The 26,960-nt window shown below is 45.1% G+C and overlaps 2 protein-coding genes across 6 annotated transcripts in view; one reads left to right on the top strand and one right to left on the bottom strand.

The window, feature by feature from the left end:
- The first annotated feature begins 2,836 nt into the window (after positions 1 to 2,836).
- insm1b (insulinoma-associated 1b) lies at positions 2,837 to 5,569 on the top strand. Its single transcript, XM_080870070.1, has one exon. It carries the CDS (start codon positions 3,022 to 3,024, stop codon positions 4,474 to 4,476), a length of 1,455 nt encoding a protein of 484 aa, XP_080726196.1. The 5' UTR covers positions 2,837 to 3,021; the 3' UTR covers positions 4,477 to 5,569.
- Positions 5,570 to 7,951: 2,382 nt separating this feature from the next.
- ralgapa2 (Ral GTPase activating protein catalytic subunit alpha 2) overlaps positions 7,952 to 26,960 on the bottom strand; it is a 94,899-nt gene continuing 75,890 nt past the window's right edge. For 2 of the 5 annotated variants that reach the window (XM_080869942.1, XM_080869939.1), the window contains 3 exons: positions 15,647 to 15,768; positions 12,887 to 12,946; positions 7,952 to 9,903 (listed from right to left, as the gene is read on the bottom strand). In XM_080869942.1, coding sequence (XP_080726068.1) covers positions 9,743 to 9,903; positions 12,887 to 12,946; positions 15,647 to 15,768 — 343 coding nt within the window. In that variant the 3' untranslated portion in view covers positions 7,952 to 9,742. Of the gene's footprint in view, positions 9,904 to 11,897; positions 11,940 to 12,886; positions 12,947 to 15,646; positions 15,769 to 26,960 lie in introns of all 5 variants that reach the window. The other 3 variants (XM_080869941.1, XM_080869943.1, XM_080869940.1) reach the window with 3 other exon arrangements.

The raw sequence follows: 26,960 nt of genomic DNA, 5'->3' as shown, positions 1-26,960 counted from the left end.
TGGATCCCTCGCTGGCTCTCTCCATGGTGCTGAAAAAGCCCTCTATCAGATTACAACCAGCCAGAATAGGAGCTCAGCTAATCCATTACAATAATTGATTGACAGTGCATTGAATGTGGCCCTGTAGTGAGCACCAATTACAGTCACGTCCTATTGCACTTTCAAATTGGCTTTGATTGGCACAGCACATGGAGGCAATCATTCATCAGGGATGTACAGGAGGTGTCTGTACAGCTACAGCGAGAATAAGTGTAATCCAATCTGTGTGACATGACCAAACGGCTCCAAAGCTCCGTCTGTAATCACGAGTAATGCTGAACACAAACTATGTGTTGATGCCTTTTAAAAGACCATAAGGTTCTGATGACTGGAGGTAAACTCTGCCTTTGTCACCGAGTTTAACCCTTCATCCTGTAGGTGGTGCAATGAAGTAAGAGCTGAGCTCTGAAGCCAGAATCTCAGAAATGGACCAGTATTCAAATCAGGCTTCTGGTGATGCAGTTAAGCCATAAACTAACAGGCCTACAAAGGTTTAGCAGTCATTGTAAGAGCTTATTTGCAAAAGGATGGACAAAAAACAAAACAAAGCGTGCCTTTAGCAAAGAAATGTGATTTAACCTCAATGAAAAAAAACATCTAAAATGTACTTATTGATATTTTACACGTTTACCGATATTATATTTCAACATAAACATCATAACCTGTAAGAAAGAGGCAAACTCGAGCAATATTTGGACTCCTATAGCATGCCATAAGGTTAAAAGGATGGTGTTGGGCCTGCGTTAAAGCAGCTGCAGCTGTATGCTAATTAGGCGCCTATGCTTCCCGTCCGCGCAGGGCAGCACGCGCCACTGAGCAAACACGCGCATGCGTCGGTACGGCCAAGGCCAACACACCGGCCCACGCGCCCCACAGAAATTATCTCGGGGGAAAGAGGAACTCGTTAAAATGCCATCAAAGCTTGTAGTCCCAACAAACCACGACTAATAGACGCGCAGACTGAAAGAACAACAGTTCAACAACAGAGCGGCGGAGGAGAGCGTGATGCAGCAGGGACAGAAATCAGGTTTTAGAGAGGTTTCTCATTTAGAGAAAATCTGTAATTACCTCTGGGCCAGTCGATGAAACCCGTGAAAATAAAACAACATACAAAAAACCCAACAAAAAACCCCAGCTACGATTAGATGAACGACACGTTTAAACGTGATTCTCAGAGAAACTTCAAAATCGTGGTCAAACTTTGTCACTTACTGAAATAATTTAAAGGTTTCCCGCAGTTTTAAGTCTGCCTCGTGGGCATTTCAGACTTTATTACATTATTATTCAGCTAATCTATCATTTAACCATTTCCAACAAACATAACGGTGTGTTTTCAGGCAGGTGAGGAGGCACCGGGGCACAGAGGCCTATTGAAAGCAAGGCACAGGCCTGCGGCTCGGCTCCGATTGTGCAATTATTTGACTTGGTCATACTGCAGCTTTATGCAAATGAGGGGAACAATGTCCGATGATGGAGATTAATTCCTCCCTGGTCTGCTGACTGAAAGGGAAAAAGAATGCACATTCTGCCAAGTGGCGCACTGCCGCATACATTTAGCCATTATGGCGAAAAAAAGAAGACTTGCACACAAAATATGAGAGACTCACAGAGCGCTGACGGGGAAGAGAAATAGACAACAGTGCGGTCTGTCTTTGTTAGATGGAGACGTGCTGCGAAATGAGTCAGTTTAACGCAAGCTGAGTTTTGCTTTGAGACATTTGAAAGTAAATCAAACCGTTCAGTTTGTTCAAAACGTGGATTCGACACAATCCAAACTTAGATTAGCTTCTTCCAGCAGAATTGTACTCAACTTCTAACATCCCGAAAACACTTTTGGGCTATCCAGCAGCTACATCAGCCACATTTTAGCTCTGAATATCTGGGCAGCATTTCTCCCCAACACGAAATTCGGTTTCGGCCTTCTTTGTCTGGAGCACTGATTCCGCCCAGCACGCGTCTAGCTGTGGGCCAGATTGGCCGTGAGTCCCGTTTCACAGTTAAGAGGTCAATTTGCCTTTCAAACCGAAAAAAGAGAGACAGGATATCCAAGCACGGGCAGACGTAGCCATTGTGCACAAAGACCAGAGGGCCTTCTTATTACTTATGTATGCAGCGAGATGACTGATTTATATGTCGAGTTAAACTACCGAGACAGACACGTGCCCTAAAATAAAGAAACACTCCCTCTGTAGTGTTTATTCAAGACCAAAATAAAGGTCTTTAAAAAGTGTCTTTAGTTCACTGATGTGCCCGCGGAACGCGCGTAAAGGTCACGCGTAAACGAGTCAAGTGCGTGGATAGAAAAAATGTTTAGTCTTAAAACAAACTGGATGACTGTGCACTGCAAACACAGTTTTACAGCCGTGTGTGAGGCGAGCCGCCTCTCTGACCAACACCACAGCGGACACGTGAAGAAACACACCTTTGGGTTTCTGTTTAACCAAGCTTGTCTCACCCAGTTTTAATTCGAAATTGTGATAATTGTGGCGGTGACGGACATTTCCTTTTGGCAACTCCGGGACCCCCGGAGGAGAACCACAAAGCAGTGGCACGTGTGCATTTGTGTAGGGGCCCATCAGACCGTAAAAAGAGGAGGGTCCCGGCGTGTGCCTCTGTCGGGGAGGGGCAGAGCGCACACATTAATGTAATAAACCGCCAGTACATCTGCTAAGCTATCTGCACATCCTCCAACGAAATCCAGCAAACCCAGGATCTGAGCCCTCCCACAATAAAACCCACTGGGATCTTGGTTTCATCCGATTGGTCGGGGATGCTGCAACGGGGGGGCGAGAACAATAGCATCATTCCGGCATAAAAAGAGTGGAGCTATGCCTTGGAGACGAAAACATTTCAGCAACAGAGGGATCGATATACTGGGGAAATCAAGTCCCATAAGCCTCTAGTGTTGCCATATTTTTCAAACCTGGATACTCCAGATTTTACCCACCTCCCCGAAGTGCCTTTTCGCCGTTCCTCGCCAAGATGCCCAAAGGATTCCTGGTAAAAAGAAACAAGAAATCTGCACATGTTTCCTACAGGACTCGGTCAGACGATGATGACCTCCAGGAGCCACCCACCCCAGCTGCCTTGCCGAGTCACACGGACCCATCCCCGCCGATTTCAGTGGCGTCCAGTCCGGACCGCGCCTCCGTATCGCCGGATTTCACCGCAGCTGACGCGTCGGTGCCAAGAATGGAGAAGCCGGCACAGTTCGGCAACCCAGAAGCCGTGTGCCAAGCCCTCTACAGCCCCACCCGGCCCATCAGCAAGGAGCACGACAGGGGATATTTCGAGCGAAGTTTCAATCTGGGCTCGCCTATTTCTGCCGAGTCATTCCCAACACCCGCCTCCCTCTCCGGTCTGGATCACCTCCTGTACGCCCCGGTCGACCTGAAAATCGGCACCAGCAACAGCAGCCGCAGCGGCACCAGCACCACCAGCAGCAGCAGCCTCCCGGGACCAAGCAACCGGGTCGGCACCAAAAGACCCGCAACTGATGGAACGGAGCGCAAATCTAAAGCCGCATCCAAAAAACCCAAAGCCATTAGAAAACTCAACTTTGAAGATGAGGTGACGACTTCTCCGGTGCTTGGTCTCAAAATCAAAGAGGGTCCGGTGGAGATGAAGCCGCGGGCTCAGTCCTCCGCAGGAAACAAACCTCTGGGGGAGTTCGTGTGCCAGCTGTGCAAGGAGGCGTACGCGGATCCGTTCTCCCTGGCTCAGCACAAGTGCTCCCGCATAGTCAGGGTCGAGTACCGGTGTCCTGAGTGCGATAAGATGTTCAGCTGCCCGGCAAACCTCGCCTCTCACCGCCGCTGGCACAAACCTCGGACCACCGGCGCGCCCGCCATGCCACCCGCGCAGGGCATCAAACCTGAAATGGCCAAAATGCCACCACTAGGTGTCAAGTCAGTCTCCGACGAAGCCAAAGACATGAGTGACAGAGACACCCCGAGTCCAGGTCTGTCCGAATCGGGTTCTGAAGATGGCTGCTATGACTGCCAGTTCTGCGGGAAGAGGTTTAAGCGGCAGGCGTGCCTAAGGAAACACATCATGGGACACCAGGCCCTGCAAAAGAAAGTGCTGGAGGAGCGCGGGTTTCAAACCAGCGACCGCCCGGCAGAGCAGGCTCCGGAGTCAAACACCTCCTCATCAGCGTCATCATCCTCATCCTCAGCGGAAGCCTCAAACCAAAGCCCCCTCAATCTGAGCCCGGTGGACTGCCTGCTGTGCCCGGTGTGCCGGGAGAGCTTCACCAGCAGGGCCGGCCAGGAGAGACACCTGCGCCTCATGCACTCCTCCCAGATTTACCCGTGCAAATACTGCCCCGCCACCCTCTACAGCTCGCCGGGGCTCACCAGGCACATAAACAAGTGCCACCCCTCGGAGAACAGGCAGGTGATCCTGCTCCAAATGCCGGTGCGCCCCGCCTGCTAAAGACAACACAGAACTCGTGCCTTTGATGGGGGGAAATTAAAAATAATAATTAAGAAGCGGATAGAAAAGTGGCTTAGGGGGTTAAAAAAGAAAAACGAAAACACAAAGGGTTTGTGCTCACTGCCATAACTTTAGGCCAATGAAAGGCAGGGCGGTTTAATGTTTAAGTGGTGTCTTTTCCATGCCAATCAGTGATTGTTGAATGCTTCTCTCTATATTTGAATTACATATAGGCCTATTTTGAGATGTTCTTTCTCAAATTAGTTTATCAAGATAAAAAAAAAAAAACACAAACGAATACAAAGCGTTAGTTTGACTGTTAAAGGGTATTTTTCTAGGACAGCACATGTTCAACGATAGCTTCTAGACCTAAGAAATGTCTTAAATTTCTCACAAATCCTTTTCCCCATCAAAGCCTGTTGACTTCACCGGCCGTGATTGCTCTATCACTGTAGCTTTACGATAGTTTGTGAATGACAGAACTTACTTTGTGTTGATGGAGAAAAAAAAAAAAAAAGGAGTGACTGAGGAATTCCCTGTTTAGTAGAACCACAAATGCCTTTAGTATACAAATAAGCCTAGTCCGAAATAGCCTACGTACACATCCAAATCCCGCTGTATAACTGCCTTAAAAAAGTCAACATAGATTGTTTTAATTTGAATGCTGGCACATATTTTATTATTATTCTTGAAAATTGTTGCAATATTTGTCATCATATGTTTATTTATTTATTTATTCTAATTATTTTATGTAACTTATTGTTGTGTTTGTCGTGATTTTTTCCTGTGAATCGTTCTGGCAGTTTACATGTCGTATAGCCAAATCTTTTGTGTTTTTTTGTTTTGTTTCTTTTTGTCAAATTTATGAGTTGTGATAAATGTCGTGGGTCGGGTTTTAATCTTCAATCTCCACAGCTCTTGTAAAAAAAATAAAAAATAAAAAAATAAAAAAAGAGGAAAAAACGTAAAGCTCTTACCTTAGATGCAATCTTTTTTAAGGACAAGTTATTTTTCTTAAATGTTGGCTTTTATAGCGCTTTGATTGTATGTGTATATCGTTGTTGTCTATCGAAATAAAATATTTTCCAAAGGACACGTGGTCTCAAGACGCTTTTCACACAGACAGGAAGCCGCACACGACACCATGAACTTTATGTCCAAACAAAACTCCTCGTGCTACAATAATTATTACTAAATCACAATGAGCTCGTGGCTCGTTCTGGTTTTGCTCCTTTTGGAAAAGCCGAGAAGAAATGCCAAATTGCCCACGTGCATCAATCGTTTTCTTAATTTCAACCCGCAAACTGCGCAGTGCGCACAGGAACACGCACCAAAATAAATCCCGCTCCGTTCCTCCACACATATTTTAAACTCTATTCGACTAAAATGTTCTACAGGAGGCATCGTGGGCACTTTTTGTCCCATTTTTTATGCCTGATCAGCTGATTTGAAGTTGATTCTGACAGCAGCCTTCTGAAGTACAGGAGCGAGATGACAAATTGTTAAACTTTGACAGAGTGAAATTAAACCAAGTCACCTTTCAAAACCTCTAAAGGTTCCTCTTCAACACCTCTCCCACACATGGTGACACTCCAAAACGATACCAATCTATTTAGTCGTCTTTAACAGGGAGAAAGTCCAACTCCCTTGGCTAAACCCCCCTGTACCTTCGACATCAGACTTATTCTGCGTAAATCATCGCTGCGGTGGCTCCATAGACGCCGTTTCGCTGCCTCAGTGAAGCACTTAAGGCCTAATCATAAATTCACCCTCTTAATACCACGTCAGGACATGACAGCAGGACAAAGAGGTGGTGGATCAGAGCTCACCTCTGCAGTAGTAAAACATTTGTCTGCTTTGGAAAACTCACACAACTCGATTTCTTTTCCTGCTTCGGTTGTTTTCAAATGATTTAGGACACATCAGGGCACAACCGGCTTCAAAGCTGACCTCCAGAATCCATAAAGCATTAAGTTGGTGGTAATTTAGCAAAAGACACATATAGCTGACCTCACAGGCCGATCAGTGATGACAAAAAAGGTGGTCAACTGAAAGACTAATGTAGTGTAAAAAAAAAAAAAAAAAAAAAAAAAATATACACCCACACACACATTTAAAAACATCACCTCTTCTCTAACTTGAACTCCTCACAGTCTCTTCCTGCTTCTGCAGAGTTCTTGTGCTTATTAAAACTCCTGCAGCGGTGCAAGGCCAAAGAGAAGGCCAACTTTTCAGTGTTACCCCCTCGAGCTCCTCCAGGCAACACTGACAATACATTAAGAAAGAGTGAGATCTGAAGTGTGAAAATTGACTGCAGCTGCCAGCGTAACACATGAAATAACACAATTTGGTAGTATTCACGGGGATATCAGCCTGTTCTGTCGTAACGTATCTCAGAGTCGGTGACAAACAAGCAAACAGTGCCGAGCCGGGTGAAAATGGGGCAACATTAGGTTTCTTTCTCACGGATGCACAATTTAAGGGCTCCAATTACAGTCAAGTACTTTTCTTGCGTCTTTATGTGGCCCAGGAGAGGCAGGGCACCTGTAGATGCTGCAACCAATTGCACCTGTACCTCCTGGTGGGGCTCCATTATGCTCCTCTAAGCAGGGTAGAGCAGCAGGGGAGACAGATGGGAGGAGGGTCAGATTACTCCTGCTGCTGCCAGCATGGCCAGGCCAGGGTCAGAAAGCCCATGGCAACAGCACCATCATAACCACACACACAAACCTTACAAATCCAGATAATCAGAAATACAGCAAACGACAGGTAGAATTTCAAATTGATTTAATGAAATGTTTCAGTTTTCACATTTCTAATAAAGATAGCAGGACTTCGGTCATTAAAAACAGTTTGATATGTTGACAAGTAATGATGAAAGTTTCAAGCTTTTCCCCCCTCTTATACAAAGATTATATTACAGGCATTAATATATTTATATCCTGAGGGCAATGAAGCCCTCAAATTTGACACAATGTACAAGGATTTCTAAAACGAGAAGGAGAAAATAACTAAAACTACGACTATCTCAATTTCTTCACGCGTATAAGACACACAATCTTGGTCCGAACTAACACCTCCAGTGACTAATCCTCCGAAAGGAAGGCGCGAGCCCTCCTTTAACAGACATATTCTATAAGCTACAATCTTTGGATCAACATCATGGTCAGTTCCTTCAAGTGGCTTTGGGGAAAATTAAAACCATAGATGTGATCCAGGCCTATATATCTATACATTCCTCAAAAATGACAACACATAAAATAAAGAGAGCACAGATCTGTCAGTCCTCCTCCTGCTGCGGGGATTCCTCACATCCTGCTCGGGGAACGGACCAACAGGAGGTGAGATGTGGAGAAACCGACAGAGGAACGCAGGGAAAGTAAGGCATAGTAGTGCAACAGATGGGGGATAGTGTTGCAGCTTAGGTGGAGCCCTCAGAGGGTGAGAGTCTATAGTGTGTTTATGTGAGTGAGTATGTTTGCGAGTGAGTGGGTGAGTGGGAGGGAGGGGAGGCGGGGGACACCTGGCTACCATGACAACTCGAGCTGGCAGGTTGGAGGAGTGCGAGAGGCGGGCTGGCTGTTGCTAGGAGGGCTGTTAAGAGTTCAGCTCTGGCATGCCACCTAAACCCAGCCCCCTCCTCCTCCCCACCGCCATCCCCTCCCGTGGCCTCAGGAGGCCATGACATGGGAAGAGGATCATGGGAAAGAGGACGAATGGATGCCACTGACACAAAGAAGGTGGCAGCACACCACCAATAAATAAAGAGCAAAAATCCATCTGTTGCTGTTTTCATGAGACGTGAACTTGAGAGACGCAGAGGGAGGAAGAGACTTTTTTTTTTTTTGTTTTTTTACTCCTGAGGAGGAGACGGGACGCTGAGATTTGATTGTGGGGCGTGGAAATAATGTGGGACATCATCTTAGAAGACAGACATTACACAGGCACTGTGAGAAGCTCCCTCAGAAACACAATCTCTCTCACACACACACACACACACACACACACACACACACACACACACACACACACACACACACACACACCAGTGCATGGAGTTACCTGAGGCTCTGGCGGCATTTTTCCTTTAAACACCACACAAACACACAACACCGCAAAAGATAATTCAAACAGTCCATCCAACAGACTGACATCAACAAATAATATTTAAAGCAATTTACATCCAAGAACAAAGAAGCATTTGATGTTAACTGACAAGAGTGAGTGCAAAGACCGTGGTCTGCGTGTGTTGGGAATGTTGGAATGTCGATGTCTCGGCTTTACAGGACAGGGAAACTGATAGCAGAGGAAAGAGACAGGAGGAACTTATTTAATTACCGGACATGAGCCTATGTTAACGACATCAGAAAACAATTACAAACGCAGTGTTTTCTCATTCCAGCGCAGTTGCATAAATCAAATAATGACGCGATCCATTGGAATTCATTTAAAAAGGAAAATTAGAGTAGTAAAAAAAACGAAACCCAAATGTCATTTCAGCTCAAGTTAGAAAGACGTCATCGATTGTCCACTCCGAGTTCAAAACAATTAAACAGCCTCTGGCTGCACATGCTGCAGGGACTCCCGTGTACTAGTGCAGCGAATGCGAAACATTCAGGGGAGGCTTTCCCCATCCATTGGTGCTTTTCCCTGCAGGAACATCATTCCCCAACGTGGATGGGACGGCATCACACTGCCGCTAACTGAAATGGTATCTTTGACACAGAGAGGCTGTGGCGGATGCAAACAGAGGTATAAAAGGCAGACTTATTTATAAATGGATACCAAACTCTTGTGCAGTTTTAGCGTGGTGTCATTTACAGCTGCGTCATCAGTGCTTTGTTACATGAAGTGCTGGGACAGAGGAACTACAGAAACAGGGTAAAACAGTCTCCCATTACCTTACTACAGTAAGAACTTTAAGTGTTTTTCTAGCGCACGCGAGCGCTCTAGAAAATGAGGATAAAATCATTGCAGGTGCCTCCTATGCTGAAACCAACGAACATAAATAGCTTACTTTCACGTACACACCTGTCTCAGTTAACACCACAACAAAGTGAAATGTACTGACAAAGAAATCAATGATCGCCACTTAAATTAAAAATTGCCGTATGCTCCAGTTAATGTTTATATGTCACAAAAACGGAAAAAAAAAAACGAAACATCAAAGTAATTTCTTGCAGTCTCGGCTGAGTTTGTGAGGTTTTTCGAGAAAAGACTGAAGGCGGCACTCGGGTAGGGGGAAGAGGGGGATGGGTTGAAGAGCTCAGTTGGAGGATTTGCTTATAGCGCTGGCTGATCGGCGGAGTTTCCCGGAAACTCTGTTCTTTGTGGCACGGGGCATGGTGGGAGACACCTGGTCGACTGAATCTGTTGTCGTGGTGGTGATGCTTCCGGCTTCGGTGCTTCCGCTGCCGGTGAAAGACCCTGGGAGAGAGAAATGGAGGAAAAGTTTGTAGACAGAAACACGACAACGAGAGAGAGAGACAGGGAGAGGAGGATTTGATTGTTTTATATCCCAGCACGCTCCATCATGCACGCGGCTGCTCCCAAAACCAGGATCACCCAATTCCCTGGATTTCCACCAACATTCACACAAATACCAAGTTTAGAATAAAAGAGTGTCGGGATTCGAGTTTGCTGCAGAGCAGAATTCATTCGAATCAAGATGCCGCATCTCAGAAATCACATGCTTTTTTCACATGCTGCAGAGAAGCAAAGCTTGTTGAAAGAGAAGCCGCCTTTATCCCCAACAGTTTCCCTTTTATGATGTGAAAAATGAGGCAACCTTTGTAAAAAAAAAAGTATTCAGTTCACAGTGTGACAGCAGAATGCTTTGAATGAAAATGAAATTACACATTACGCTCTTGTTGTGGACATGTGGAGCCTTCCTATTGTCAAACATTTTCCTTTTCCACAAAAACTTCACTTCAATGATTATGACAAACGGTAATAAGCCGGGAGGTGGGCATGAAATGCTGGCGAGGACAATCAATTATTGTGAACGCCGACTTCCTCGCTGTGCCCCTGACCAAACCCCAACTACGGGCGCGCCCCCACCCCGCCCCCACCCGCTTTGGCCCCGTGCCTCGAGTTTAAACAACTTTTCTGCTTTGTTGAGGTGGCATCTGGTTGCCTATTTTCTTTCCTATCCTTTTATTTCCTGCCATTTTTTCAGAGGCATCTCAAGTTGCAGCGGCTAAAAGGAATGGCAGATGGCTGGAGTAACAGACACTCAGCCGCACAGTGGACACCAGCAGCATCCAGAGCCACGGCTCACAGAGAGGAGGCTGGGCCGTGGATGAAACGCTGGGTGTGGGTATTGTGAAGGGCTAGAGGGGAGGTGAGGCGGGGGGGGGTCTGAACATGCATTCTCAAATCTGCATATGAATATAAAAAAAAGAAAAGAAAAAGGAAAAAAAAAAAAAGAAAAAGGATCGGGCTTGGGTAAAAATGAGCAGGACGATTTCTGCATTCCCGTATTGTACTCATTCCTACAGTAAACTCTTGCAAAATGCATCTGCTGGAAAAACATACGACTATTAAAGGCAATCCAGTCAACACACCATTAAAGACGCGCTGCACTAAACAGTCATCACTACCACTGTGGCACTTAATGACTGCGGTTGCATCAGTTTCTAAATGATCTTCTTCACTGTATGGCCTTTTGTAAGAATTAATTTTCCAAGTAAGCTACTAAGTGGGGAAAAATAACACAGAGCCAGAAGAGGCTAATGTGTCATCATTATCGTGATTACAACCCAACACGTCCGCCCTATACTCGGTCAAAACGGCCGTACGCAGAGCTTCATTTCTGACGGAAAGAAGAGAGGAGAAGCAAAGGGAGAAAGAAAACAAAGAGACTCTTTAAATGGCCCCGCTATCCCATTGGTCCCCACTGCAGCAGTTCAAACAAGGCTTTAGATGACAAAGACGTCTTCCAGTGCGGCAGGTGTTAGTCTCAGAGTCTGCCCCAGGCAAACAGGCACACTCCAACAGGAGGAAATGACAGGGGTGGGGGCGGTGGGGGGGATTGAGGGAGGAAAAAAAAAAAGGAAAGAAAGAAAAAAAGTGTTTGCTGGGGGAAGAGATAAAGGCGCGCCACATGCAGAAGCGAGGGCCAGAAGTGTAGCCGTATTGTTCATGCTGCTACTTAGTCAGGTGCTAATTGTCCCCACCGTGCATCACTCTCAATTACCAGCCTGGCCTAAACAGTAGGACATACCCCAAATAAACAGCCTGGTTTTTCTGTCCCTTTCCCTTTGTTAAAGCGCTCAGTAAATAAAGCTCGGTTAGTACTGAATGAAAAAGGAGAGGTTCGGGGAGGGGGAACAGCCAGGATGAGTGAACGAGGGAAGAGCAGGTAGGTAGGCAGGCTGCCGGAACCAAAACAAGCTTCCGGCCTCATTTGGGGGGCTTACCTTCACCACACACAGTATTTGGATCTTTAAGATATTTTTAATCTAAAAGGAGGGGAAAAAAAAAAAAAAGTAAAGCATCATGAGAGAAAGGACACAACCTTAATCACACTGCAGGAGGACACAACAACGCTGCTGAAAAGAAAACTCTCAGGCACAGAGGGAGGGACCTTCAGCCAGCGCGTGCGGTGTCGTGGTTAGCCGTTGCTGAAAGGCTTAAAGGTCAGAAAAGGTTAACTGATTTGTGTGATGAGTTAATCAACAAATGCCATTTTTTTCCCTCTACCTGACAAACTGGTTACTTGGAGTTTTTAAAAACTGAGACCATTTTGAAAAAAAAATCCCAAGCACGAATGGTGTTCAGTTCACATGGAAACAAGAGGCTGGAAAACATTTACCACCGATGTTACGAGCTGAGAGGGTTAGCATGAGAGAGGGAAAAGATGCCGGGGCACCTTGGAGGGTCAGGGGAGCTTTTATGTACTTTTACCCAGAGAGAAAAATGGGTTTTCTTGTGTGCAGTTAATCATTTTAAAAAGTAAAGCGAATGATCACAAAATGACAAAAACACTCAAAATGCAGCAAAACGGTGCAAGTTGTAACACACGGAGGGCGGAGTGGTGAGGATGGAGTCTTCATCCGGGTGTGACAGACGGGCTAGCTCATGCAGGAAGCCGCGATGCTCGACTGAAGTTGTGGGGTGAGACGGGGGTTACATTCAGGAGCTGTGAGAATGAAGTTATGAAAGACAGACAAACCACCAAGGTGGAGGGCTCGGGTTGCATGCCTTACAGCAAACTGGCAAAACTGCAGGAGCGCTTCATTTAGCAATTAGTGTGCAGGGCTTAAAGTCAAACCCTGCTGCTAAATCAAGCGCAACCCTTAGTTATCTGACGATGGTGGGGTTCAGGGTGACCTAAACGAAGTGATAGATGTTAGCAAGCCGATGCCGGGCGTCATGCCTAGTATGGAGGAAGCAGGCAGAGTCTTACAGTCCAGTTTGGCCCAGGGGTACTCCATGTCCCAAACCATCCCCGGCCAACGCCTGCACGCTGTCATGGAGCATGAGTGACATGTTAGTGGCAGCAATGAGAGGCAGAGCAGGATGGGTGAACAGACAGATGGATAGACAAACTTGTGTATAAACAGACACACACACACACACACACACACACACACACACACACACACACACACACACAATCCTGCACAAAGGAAAAGCATAGGAGAGTGAGAGTGGTAGCACGTTTGAAAAGAATGAGGAGCAACATCAGCCAGCCATCACAGACACATTCAAGCTCTAAGCCTGGTGAGATGCATTAGACCTGAAGCGTCACACGTATCGTACTTTTTGAAATACAGCAAATGCAGTTGACAAATGAAACACATGAAATTGTGAGAGTTGTTGCTAATGACAAAAAGAGTGTGTACTGGTTGTAGCATCTACAATGTCATTAATTCCTGGATTTCACCGACAGTGACCGAAGAAATAATCTAACTTTAGAAAGCCTATTTAAAATGGATTTTATTTTAATCTCAACTTTAGTTTTGATAGGCTGGTTTATTCCTAGTGGAAGCCTGTAAATGACTCTTATTCTGAGTGTATTCCACGTGCAATATCCAAAACCTCATACAGTGCTACGCAAAAGTCTTCATTTACCTCTCATTGCTTAATGTTTCGCCAGACGTAGCAAATACAATACGAACTATAAGTCACATAGTGACCTACGAATCACTGTGTAAACACAGTGTTGTGTTTACACATAACAAGAAACTTAGTAATAACCAACTTTAAATCATGCCTTTAGAATTTTAAATTGGTTGCCTGTCACAAAACAATCTGGTAAAATAACAGTTTTACGGTGCAGTAAAAGCATACCCGGAGAGAAAAATCAAACAAAAACCACACCATCAGTCATGGACTGGCCTCCCCAGAGCCGCACCTCAGCATTACTGAGGCAGTGTGGGATCATCATGACAGAGAACAAAAAAAAAAAAATGCAGAAACATCCAAAGAAGAGCTTTGAATGTCCATCAGGAGGCCTGGAGAACATTTTCTGTGGACTACTTAAAGAAATTACAAGAAAGTGCCCAACAGAGTTCAGGCTGTGTTCAATAATAAAAGCAGTCATACCAATTATTAGAATTATTTTAGCTTAGGCATACAAAATCTAAAGACTTCTGCACAGTTCTGTAAGAAATTATTGTAGTATTTTTTTAGTATTTGTAGTATTATTGTAGTATTGTAGTATTGTAGTATTTTTATGCAAGTTTAAACAACACCTTTGTGCATATCCTTGTATTATTCTGTTGGCCTGTTTGCACAGTTTCTGGAGAAATGGGATATCGCTGCTCAGTGGGAGGCTGACACAATGACCTTGCAGACTTCATTATACTTCTGAGCTTCATGCATTGGCTGCAGCACACGTCTCATGCTGTGAAACATTATTCTCAGTTCTAGCTAACCTTTCTCAGACCGGCTCCAAAGCAATCTGGGAACCCTTTAACTCTGTTCGCTGGGTCAACAGTCATTTGGGGCTCTTCCAAAATAATCTGCAACAATAATCTTCCTCCACCGTTTATGATTTCCCATAGCTAAATTCTAATACATAGTTAAATCATGATCCTAAGATTGGAAGCAGACTCGACACGGAAACAGAGTTTCGGGTACCGAACGTTTTTCACCTGAAGGTGATCAAAACAACCCGCGACTGAAATACTCGTCAGCATCAGCTGCTTTGAGCAATTAAAAATAATTCTCTCTGATTTTCACTCCTGTTTTTCTATATGCCCCTGCACGCTTGTTCAGCACCGAGGATGGAGGAGGTAAATTTTACACCCCTACACAGCAGTATGGTAATGTGTCTCACCACCTCCCGCCTGCCTGAATATCACACCTGAACATCTGAAGTCCGACACAGACATAAGACGGGCCAATTCCAACAAAAAAAAGAAGAAAGAAAAAGTAGACAGTTAATTTTCACATGCCCACATATGGCACAAAAATACAGCTTACACGGTAAACCTCGTTCAAAACATAAGCTCTGACAGATTCGATAATGACACGACGTCTGCGGAGTGGTGCTGTGGAGTGCTTTTCTTGTCAAAACAGAACGTGTGTCGAGATCCAATAGAGTGTAAAAGTGCAATCCTGTATTGATTTCAGTGCTGGCGCAGATCGATCGGTGCTGGTACAAGTAGGAAGAACAAGATAAGACACGTTTTCCATTCTATTCATCACAGGCTGATAAGAGTGCTGTGCTGACATCCGAGAGCTGCTGTTTGTTGGTCGGATCTCTTAAGTGTTGGTGAATGAGCTCATGAAGACATACACAAAGACACACACCCTGCAACTGCCATTTAAAAGGCTGCTTATATTCATAGGAAAGTAACTGCATGGAAGGATGCGGTTTGAAAAAAAAAAGAAAAAGAGGAGATGCGTGAGTGGGGCAGGAGGAAGTGGAAAAGTGTTTGAAGAAGAGCCTGGGCCCGTCGTTTGATATTCATCGGTGAGCGTGGGCTTGGAGTGGAGAGAGAGGGGGGGTGGGAGAGGAAAAAGGTTTGGACAGGTGTGTTTTGAAGGAAGAAGAGAGACTGAAACGCGGGGGGAAGAGATGATGAGGAAAAAGGGAAGAAGGCATGGGAGGAAAATACCCAAAGGTAATGAAGCAGGAGTGAGATGGAGAGACAGAAAGAGGTGGAGTGGAAAGAATGAGGAAGAGGACAGAATTGCAGTGTGGTTCATTTCTCACCTGTCCCACTCATTGGATATCCAGGGGAGGGGGAGAAAACCTGTGAGGCAAAGTCTTCAAAGGTCATGACCTCTCTATGGTTCTGAACAATGGCCTCCAAGTAGAGTGCCCGCTCCTCATAGCTGGTAAGGTCTTGTTAAGGGAAAGCACATAATGATAAACAGGAGAAAAAGCCTTTGATTCTCATAAGAGTTACATAAAAATATAAATTAATTTCTTGCAGATTTCAACAAACAAAAAATAAAGACAAATAACAGCCACATTTTTCTGGATGCGCCGCACACAAACAGTGCTGTGGGAGTGAGTGGCAGCTTTAGCGGGCAGGGCAGCTCCACCATCAGCAAAACCCAGCCAGAAGCAAAGATGGAACAATCAGCCATGCCACACCAACCCCAAAATGAGAATGCAGTCTCCACAATAATCATAAAGAAAGAAAGAAAGAATACATCACTACTGGCGTGATGCTCGAAAACTCTCCTCTCCTGTCCTCTCCCGCCTCTCATCCCTCTCTTCGCTCTAATAGAACCCCTGCTGCAGGCAGCATGTCTAGGACCACCCTCCCTGATGTGCTGCCTGCCACTTCTCCGTGCCATCAGGGGGAAAATTGGAGCCATTTGAAATTCAGAGTGACAAGCAGTGACTGGGGCCTGGGCAGCCAGCATGCAGGATGGATGGCTGGGTTTGAAATGAGAAAGCTCCAATAAATAAATAAATATATAAACAAATAAGCCCGCAAAAAGGCTGCTGGGTAGGGTGGAAAACATTCTGATGGCCATTATCATATCATTATCACAGATATATCATGTTGTGGAATGGCGGCAAGTGCTGGATGAAATATGGTGTAGTGAACTATTGGAGTAAAAAGGTCTATCTGGACCCATAATGATCCTAAGTGCTGTGAGATACGTGTGTGTGTGTGTGTGTGTGTGTGTGTGTGTGTGTGTGTAGTCTGATTATTCTCAGCTGTCTGTTGTAGTCATGTTTCCTTCACAGACGACACCTGACAAATTGCTTGACAAATGCATACGCTCTCGCACTGAAACACACACGCGGAGCTCTCGCTGCTGAACGCCGACACCCTCCTCCCCCTCGTCTCATTATGATTGCCAGGGTGGAGTGACACCGGGCCGCTGCTGACGCCAAAGCTGTACCAGGCTGAGCTGAGATAGGCTGGACTGGGCTGAGAGGCTCTAGTCTGGGTTAGATAGATAGGACGAGACAGCTAGTGGGCAGGAGGCCTGCTGTGGGCACATGCCGCCACAGCAGGGGCCAACGCAGCCATGACCAATGGCTTTGAAGGGAACCGTAGCAAAGCGGGGATGACGGGCACCTGAGCCGGGACACACCAGAGGGTACGATGGCCAAGCTGCTGCGAGTCAGAAACGGACAGAGGGCAGAATAAGAGACAAGATAACAGGAAGTAAGTTCACTGACAAGCCACGACTTAATGTTTTTCCCCCCAACATGCAGGAGATCATTAATAAATAAAATATACATGTTGCTCAAACACAAGAGAAGTTTACTTTGCTAAAAAAAATGAAGCAGAAGCTTTACATAACCTCATTTGGACACTTGTCAGGACACAACACTAAGACATCCATTAAATTAAAAGCTCACAAAAATAAAGAAACGGGAAGATTAAAAATAAATATATTAAGTGTACGACCTGCCGACTATATGCTGCACCTAATTGCTTATTCTTTGCCAACACCTCCATTTAGGAAATGCAGAGCAGCATGACTTCAAGCACGTAAAAGCACTTCGCCGTGAGCTTTGCATCTGTCTTCCTGTCATAGCCAGACATGCAACGTCACTGTTTTCTGTCACTTGTTTGAAACCGTGCTGGACAAAGAGTGGGTATCCCAGGCTCTGCTGCCATGGTAACTTGGGTCACAGCTCTGTGTGGTGGGTCATATCCAGGGTTTAGTGGATGACCGAGAGAAAGGATGTTTGTTAAAAAAAAAAAAAAAAAAAGAGCAAAATGTGTCCACATTTGAGGTGGCAAGTGGAGGGCAAAATATAGGAAAAAGACTGATTGAATGAGAAGAAACGAGAGAACTTAAAAGGACGCCGAGAAATGAAAAACAAGGAAGGATGGGGAGAGAGAACCTCAGCACAGCGTGGGTCAACAGAGCCATATGGCTGTCCATTATCAGAGATGCAGATGACTGCAGGCCTGTTATTGAGATTCCTAAAGCAAATATTGACTCCAGCTGGAGCAGACGCTCTCTCTGACTCTGACACACGCCTCTCCTCCACTACTTCCTTCCGCTGCCCTCTATCCAAGTTAGACAAATGGATTATACTGGGTGAGAGACAGAGAGAGAGAAAAAAAAAAAAACTTCACAGAATAAAATGAAGGTAGATAGTACAGAATTATCAAGAGACGAGAGAAAATATGACAGGAGGAGGGGGAGAAAAACAGGTGGTGAGGGAGGGAGACTAATAAAAGGTATTCTGGGGATGAGTAAAAGCGAGAGCCATAATCAGCTCACTTAAGTAAATGTGAGATGCTATCTGCGGGTAAAAACAAAAAATTGTTGCACAGAAATCAGACCTGATGAACAGTGAGGGGCAATCTTGCCTTCACTCTCAGTTTTATGCTGGTCTCTAATTACTTAGGCATGGGCACAGCTTGTTCCCCTGCATATGCACAGACGCTGTTACCTCTATGCAGTATAGTAATCAGGGGACACATCCAGAACAATGATGCAAACGCCGTGTCCATGTTATGGACACCAAACCCGCAGACACTGACCTACTTTTAGTGGAAAAATAAGCTCCAGCTACAGTTGGTGAGTTCTTGGTAAATATTCATGTTTGTGAGACCGGGAAAGAGGACGGCAGCTTAGAAACCTTCATACTTCCTGAAAATGTTACCCGTTATGAAAGCCTTCCTGATGAACTGTATCACAGAAGGCTAAACCCCATATCCTGTGCCATAAAAAAAAAAATCTCATAAAGCGAGGGATGAAATATAAAAAGGAAAATGCAGACAGGTCTACATTTCCACAGATGGAACGCAACTCAAGTCACCCGTGACATAACTGTCATTTACAGCTGAACAGGGAGGTCAAGAAAGACGAGCACGGGTGGGAGGAGAGTTTGCAGAACCACTTTGGGAATTTCCAAGGAACCCCTACGTTCCAAGCGGCTGCATTCTTATTAGGGAGAAGAAAGGAAAACCAATGTAATGTTTATGGAGCGTGGCAAACACTGGGATAGTAATGAGAAAAAAAACCTCCCAGGTTGGAGTTAATGTAAAACAACTTTAGTTAGGAGATGATATCTGGAGACATGGATGTGGTCGTTTTGGAGTTATGAGGGTGGGGTGGAAGTGGATGCTATAGAGAGAAAAGCCTATTAACTCCAACACTTTACACATTTGAGAAATGCTCCTTTTTCATCCTGTCCCCTGGCTGCCCTCTGCTTCTCTGTCATTACAGGTGACGAAGACCTGAACTTATAGCTAGCATGCAGCGAATCAGCGCAGGTGTGAAGCCAGAAACCTGCTACTCATACCTGTGTGAACATATGTGCATGCATATATGGAGCAACATACGTGTGTATGCATATGCATCTATGGGTGTGTGCACATATGTATACATATGCATGCATGCTGTCCAGATGGTGGGGGTAGCTCTGGGGAAATGGTAGGGGTCAAGCATCTTTGTGGATCAAAGCCAAGGTCAGGGCAGCTGCAGCGCCCCATGTTCAAGGTGAATGGAGGCCTCAGATGGCTCTTCATTAGCAGGCTGCTCCATCCCCGCTGGACCCCATCGGCCAACCGTCACCAGCCCTCATCATCATCATCTCTCCTCTTTTCTCTCTCCATCCATAGGGACCGGTCCTGAACACGCCTGTCCACTGGGATCCATTTTATACTGTGCGTAACCCCACCCAGCACATTCAGCCACATACACACGCTCACACACAGAGGTGTTTGTGCATAAGCAGGCACAACGCTCACGGTAGCACCCACCACCCATGCACTTTGTTCCCCAGAAGCGCTTGAGCTCTAAGCTGACCTCTGAACCTGTGCGTCTCTAGAGAGGAGCATCCTGACCATCCCAATCCGAATCTTTGTGTTCCTATGGCAAAAGTGGTCACACCACACCACCGGCCTCCAACACACACTAAGCATCTTTCAAATACACAAAACCTTTGAACACTCAAGCACACGGCCTTCAAGGATCATTATGCATCATGGCTTCAGGAAGTAGTCCTTTAGTAAAAAGGTATCACTGAGGCAAAATAAACAAGCAAATGTTCTGGATTCTAAACGCGTCTTTCACCTGCATCATTAACAGTAATCAGACAGTAAGGGTCAGAAGACCACAGAGAACCTGTTTGACCACTGGAGGCTGCTAATGTTAGGTCTGCAATTCTGAGAGCATTACAGTACAAGACAAAAAGATAAACTCTGCTTTTGCCTGATGAAGACCAAATAACGGTAGACACCTTGGGGTTAGATGACATAAAAGATAGGAGCAGCTTAAGGATTTGAAAATGTGAGGCCAATGCTTATGTATTAAATCTGGATTCCTTTTAAAGGCCAGCAGGGTTGCAAAAAGAAGTCTAGAAGAAGACTTTGAGCACTTGGACTACATACGCTCCCGATCTTATCAAATGACACCGATTCTGAACATGTTGGTCTCTGAATACTGTTAAACAGACAATATTGCCACTGTGTCAGTGAGCTATAACCTCAGTTTCTCCTCCTCGTCCGGTTTCCAAACAAAAAACAAGAATGAAACTTCCAAAGTGCTCAGCTTGAGGTTTCAAACAGCACTACATACACTGACGTAAGTCATCATGGCTATGTCCATCTTTTATATACAGTCCAAATAATCATTAGCTGTACTAACCATGTATGGGGATTTCAGCAGCATGACCGGTTCAGACCTGGTGTGACTGAATGCTCCTGCTGAAAGCTTATTTTATTTCTATTAAACCATAAACATCTTTGTAAAAAGGAAACAACATCTGTGTTGTAAATACACTAATCAATAACAGGGACATCTTTAAGGATCTCCTTCAGTGTAGTTAGCTCTGGGGGGTATGGTTGATATCCAGTGTAAACACGTTCGTCAATTTCTGATTTCTCCCATGTGATCCTGCTCTTAATTTGTGTCACGACATTGAATATCCCTCATTTTTCATTACAGGATTTTGTTACAATGCTTCATTATATTTCATAGAGTTCAGACACAATACTGAACTCTGCAGTACACATTTAGCTTGTGTTTCTTCACCATCCCTTTTTTAACGAGTTGATGACCAGCTTTGCATTCGTAGAGAGCTACACGGGTTCTTCTCTGTGTCCAGATGACAATTGGTTGTTTTATTCTTTTTTTTGTCTTCTATTTCCTATTTGAACATTTTATTGTTCTGCTCTCTTTTAAACTGAACTGATTGAGACAGGCACACACAGCTAATCTGCTGATAAGGCAGGGTAGGGGGTCGAGGCCCAGATTAGGCAAAGCAGCATTATAAGGGTCTTAAGACACCCCATACTGACATTTCACTGCTTAAGCTCCATTTCTATCCACTTCTAAGTGACGGAAGTTGGATGATATGAGCAGGGCGGGCGACTTCCTCCTCTCCTTTTGTCAAAGGTGCATTAATCGGGTTTCAAACAGCGCTCCTCCGGAAGCTTGAATTGTCGTCATCTAATAAGGAAGTTTTCGCAACAGAAAGAGAGACAAAAAAAGACGAGTGCGCCAAGAAATAGTGGATAAACTTAAATTATTCCAGACATCAGAACTTTGAGATTTAGTCTCTCTGTGCTAATGAACAACAACAACTCTCCAACCATGACATGATCCTGACATATGACACTTCACTGATTTTATGAATCCAGGGTTTCACCTAAAAAACACAAAAACAAAAAGGGGAAATAATCAAATACCTATTCAAAAATATTTTTGCCATGCGTGCGGACAAACCTACTGCTTAAGTCTCCACAGCAGCAGCCAAGGTTAATCCTGTTTGTAAAAGCACTGGTGGCAAAAAGGGGCTCTTGTAGTGAAGAGGGACAGTTTAGAGATGAGGTGAAGGGTGCCTCTAGGTGCTTGACCCCCCTCCTCTCTTAGCCCCACATCTGCCCATTAACCTGGACCAATCAGCTTGACCTTGGTGAGGAGAGGAGCTGAGGAGTAGCTCACAGTGCCATTGACTCCCAGCAGTCACATAATTGGGCTGTTAAGAGGAAAAGGATGTTTGGGGGGGGGGGGGGGGGTCTGGGTACAAACAGTATAAAAAAAGCAGATGTGGCCGCCATGCTTTTCATTCAAAGACACAGTAAACCACCTCCTCGTATCAAATGCACATTCACAGCAACATCACTGGATAGCACGCGGATAGGGTCCAATCCTGTGGATTAATTAGAAGGTTTAGTCCCTGCTTTGGTGGCGAGCTAAGAGGAAATGATGACTGCTATCAAAAGCGGACAATAAGACTCACTTTGATACAAGCTGTTGACACCAAATGCAGTAATGAATACAAGCCGGAGCAACATGAACAGGTTCAAATCATGAAGGAATTACAGTGCCATCTCCAGGAGGCATTGATATAGACAAACTGATTACTGCATATGGACAACCTGTCACTTGATACAGAAGAGGACACAAGAGGCAGAAAGGCAGGGGCACAGGGCAAACTACTGGTTGAACATCACAAGGGCTATGACTATGGAGAAAGAAGAAGGTGGCAAGGAGGGAAAAAGGGAGGAGGAAAGATGGTAAAGAGGAAGGCAAGAAAGAGAGATAAAGGCGAGCAGGTGTTGATTGGAGAGAGGCCCGGCGTTGAGTGCCAGCGGTACCTGTTGTCACAGCGAGGGCTGAGGTGTGAAGCTCGTCTCAGCAGAGGCCCTCAGAGGTGTGAGGTGATTATGGGAAAACGGGGAGGAAGACAGACATTTAGATGGAAAGACACAGGGAGAAAAGGGGACAGAGAGAGTGAATGTGCCACTAAGGCTGGCTGCAGGAATAATGGCAGCATGGGAAGGAACAACAGATTAAGGTGGATAAAGTGAAAATGTGTATGGTATAGCGTATATGTGTGTCCATCTCCCACTTTATATATCAGCTACTCAGACCCTGGTGTCTCATTAAACAGCTGTGGCTGCAGAAAACGTCTGAATGTGTCACAGATGCGTTATTATGCTGTTTGTGGGTCCACTTTCTGGGTGAGTGTGGACTTGCAAAACATAAGAAGCTCAAGAGGAATAGCTGGTTTCAGAGAGTTTTAACAAGTAGCCCAATTAGTGGGTCCAAGAAATTGGAACTCTGAGGCCCCAGAGGAGTCAGGTCAAACAGTAAGCCAAGGTTAATGACACCTCCTGAGGGGCACGTTTCCCACAGCGAGAGCTTTCTAAGCTCCAACCTCCACACCTCTCTACCGTCCATCTGGCATTCGGACAGCAGGGTGGGGAGTTATGGCTGTGACATCACTCCTAACCTGTGACATCATCACTGCCCGTCAGTGATTTCACACGGGTTCGCCAAAGCTGCAGACAAAATCAGATGTCTGCTAGCTGGCATGACTGGGTTATTTACAAGCTGACTGGAGGAAGCAGACACCCATTTTCTCAAGTCTCCGGCAACCCACCGTTCCTCTGGGGGCCACTAAAAATCGATTTCCGCTGCAAAACAAATCATAAGAGCAGCACCTACACTAAGGTCAATGTTGACCCCTAAACTATGTTCGAACTGACTGATTGCCAGGGTTTCACAGAATATAAATGGCAGTGCAACAAGTCATCCTCACACACCAGAGACGTGGGTTAGCTCCAAGATACCTGGTGACATCATAATTTGTTGGCACATGGTTTGTTTAACATGACTGCCATCAAAGCCTGCTAGCCTTGTGTATTCAGATGAGCCGAGTCTGTAACCAATCTCTTTTTCAAAGGACTCTGGCCTGCATTGATGAGTCCTAACACAGCAGCCTTAGATGTGAAGCACAAAGGATCGACATGATTAATCAAACACAGACCCATTATAGCCAGACAGTCACACAGGCCTCCACTGTGTATTAACAGAAAGTCATAATAAGATGAGCTACAAAAGGCTGATAGGGATGAAGATTAACAGATACAGCTCTGAGTGGCTGGGTGAGAGTTTTCTTGGAAGGTCTCCTTTGTTAGCAACGATGGCCAGAGTGTCACGAATGTCTGCACCCTCTGGAAATGTTATTAGGTCAGGACAAAGGTGGGCATCCTGTGAGCTATCTGAGGTAAATATCTGTCATATTTTCCCCTCAGTTCCTGAAATTGTTCAAGAGAGAGAGGAAGCAAAAAGCATCTATCTGATCTCAATTTGAACTTTTAATAAAAAGTCAAAGATTAAACAGGGAAGGGCATGCTGAAATCCATATGAGGGCTTTAGCCTCTTCTCTCTTCCAACTTTCATGATGAAATTTGTAGCACGATGATTATCACGCTCACACGGTTTCTGCCCACCTGTACACACACCTCAAAGCACAGCAGTAATCAAAGTACCCTGATGTTCTATAATCTATTTGACACATCTGCAAAACCAACCTGACACTTAAATTGTCAGAGAAATGTGCCAACGCCGGGTCATGCCAAATGACTCTGATTTTCACCCTGCGATCACACAGCTCAGACAAGCACTGATGAAATATTAAAACAAAATGAACAGAGGCTTCTGCAATTTTAATGATGCTTGTGGTATGTGCGTCAGAAGACGCGTGATGCGTTAATGCCAAGCATCCCTTTCTGCCTCCCGGCCGAGGCATCCTACACATAAAGTCTCTTGCTCCTCCATTGCCCCCTCTGTGAAAGGTTCATTGGACCAATTAGGCTGCCTGGCCTCATGCAAAATGCCTGGCATTTAGGGAGAATGCTAATGATTAGCACTAGGTTACATATGATCACATCTGCGGTAAAAGCACTGGCAGAACAGGTTCATTACTGTGACTAGGGGCATAGTTTAATCAATGCCACCGCTGCTAGAATGAGTTATGAGATCTGGACTGTCGGGCCAATTATTAAAGAAAGAAAATACTAAACTGTCAAGTACATGATGCACATACTTTTTGATGCATGATAACTAAAGTCTGTCAAGTTTGTGCCAGTTAATCTCATGGACATGAAACATTTTTCTATCCCATCACAATCTGAAAAGCAACTTTGTAGTTGTGCACATTTATAGTAAATATCCAGATTCTGTAATGTGCAAGGACAAAACCTGGAATGGTGGATAACCTCAGGAGGAGGACAGCGAAGGAAGAATTATAGATGTACGCACTTAAAAAGAAAGTCGCACACAAAACCTTAGGAAAAAAGAAAATAGACTTCTACGATGGCAACAGCTTTTTCCTAATCCTCGCCCCTGGGCTATATTGTGCAGTCAAGCAGGCTATTACATGGCAACAATTAGGGGGGCTGGAGCCCAACACCTGGTCGTCTCCTATTCTGGTCCTTCAGTGGCAGCTGACTGTACAGTCTCACAGCCAGGTGGCTCTCCTTCAATGACATTAGCTAGTCACTCCAGGGTTAATCAGGAGCCTGCCATCATCCAGTGGGCATGCACAGAGCTCCATTCACAGTGGAAGCTTTTATAGGGAAAAGGGACGATGGAGACAATGTTGGTATAAAAACTTGTTCAACTGAAGATCTCTGGCAGAGACCGCACATAATCAAAACGAACTCGGGGGTGGCGTTCGTGCCCCTTGGATTCACGGCGCGAGTTCAGAGCTGCGTCTTGATTGGCTGAAGTGGAGTTTGCAGTACGTCCACTGTGCATCCTGCAGATTATAATGGACCTTTTCATGGGTGGACAAAAACAGATGGAGGAGCGGGAAGTGCTATACATCCACACAGACGGGTGGTGATGTGGGGGGATGGAAACTGGATTTTGTCAGAGTCGGCAGATACAAAAACAAGTGGGTGTAGCTAGAGCAGTGCGGGCTATATCTGCCTGCACAAAGCCCCCTGGCTTGGAGATCTGAGGGTAAATAACACTCATTAGAATATGAAAAGCTATAGATTTGTACCCAAATCAGCTAGAGTCTCATCAATAGTAATTAGAAGATATACATAACTAATGAAGATGTGTACGCTACATTAAACAAAAAGGTACCAAGCGCTGCTGTGTATTTAAACACAGAATTAGGTAAGTGGATGTTTGAACACAAAACAAGAGCAAACAGGAAAATGATGAAAAAAAGCAATGCTAACCATGCACAGTAGGAATGGTGCTTTAAAGTTATACGGTATTTTTAAAGGAGATCCCACCACCCAAAATGTGTTCCGCGTGCTTTTACAACCAACAAAACCTTCTTTCTGTTCGACATCAAACTCTATTACAGCCTGTTGCAGTGGAGACGCAAAGGAAGATTTGGCCAATATTTCTCACCGCTTCCCTTTCAGCCACAGCCACCACTTGACAATGAAATACAGACTATCAGTATTAACACATCAAAGGCTGCTCCTCTAAGAAGAAGCAGACGATGCACAGTGATGCACAGTTAAATGTTTTGTTTTTGTTATTGCTTTGTTTCCCTTGCCTGTCTGTCAATGCAGAACATTCCATTTAGTGCAAAAATGCAAATGCTGCAAGGCACAAGGACATCCTCTGAAAGAGAATAATGGCCACAGGCCAGCGGAAGAGCACACACTGCCTTTGAACCATTTAAAGAGGCATTAATGTGCAACTTATAAATAATCAAGCAATTCCTTCCTAAAACAGCCAATTAAGTCTGCAACATTAAAAGCAATGCAGCCTTATGGAAAAAAAAAAAAAGAAAAGAGCAATACTGGTGTCTGAACAAAAAAAGGGAACTGAAAAATTAATGGCCATTTAGGGACAAAGGCCGCCAATAATGTCACAAGGTATCTTCACAAGAGTCTCCAAAACCCCCGTGCCAGATCAGAGAACGAGAGATTCCAGTGGAGAATGATGAGTGACATTTTGCTGACATTTCCCAGCAGCGCTCGATGCGTGGCTGTCTCAAGACGGTGTCAGAAATATCTATGGCTATGCTCAATGTGACACAGACGTTAAGGGATGCAGGTTCTTTCAGGGGACGGCCTCAGCTCTGGGGCCGGTGATGAGGAGCCTGGACCCAGGGAGATTGAATGGTAATCACTGGAGCACAGATAATAGATGATTGAAGGCTCTTTCTACGCCGCTGTTGGATTTCAATATCAGAGAGGCCCTAGAATTGGGATTCTTATCAGGGGCGGTGTGTCAAACAAAGGAGAGCTGAGCGTGAAAGATGGGGTCCAACTCAGGCACACGACCATGCCGATTAGCACAAGGATAAAAAAGGCCGCACAAACAAA

This window comes from Rhamphochromis sp. 'chilingali' (assembly GCF_963969265.1).
Source record: "Rhamphochromis sp. 'chilingali' genome assembly, chromosome: 21".
Taxonomy (NCBI): domain Eukaryota; kingdom Metazoa; phylum Chordata; class Actinopteri; order Cichliformes; family Cichlidae; genus Rhamphochromis; species Rhamphochromis sp. 'chilingali'.
This window is presented reverse-complemented; position numbering and strand designations above follow the sequence as displayed.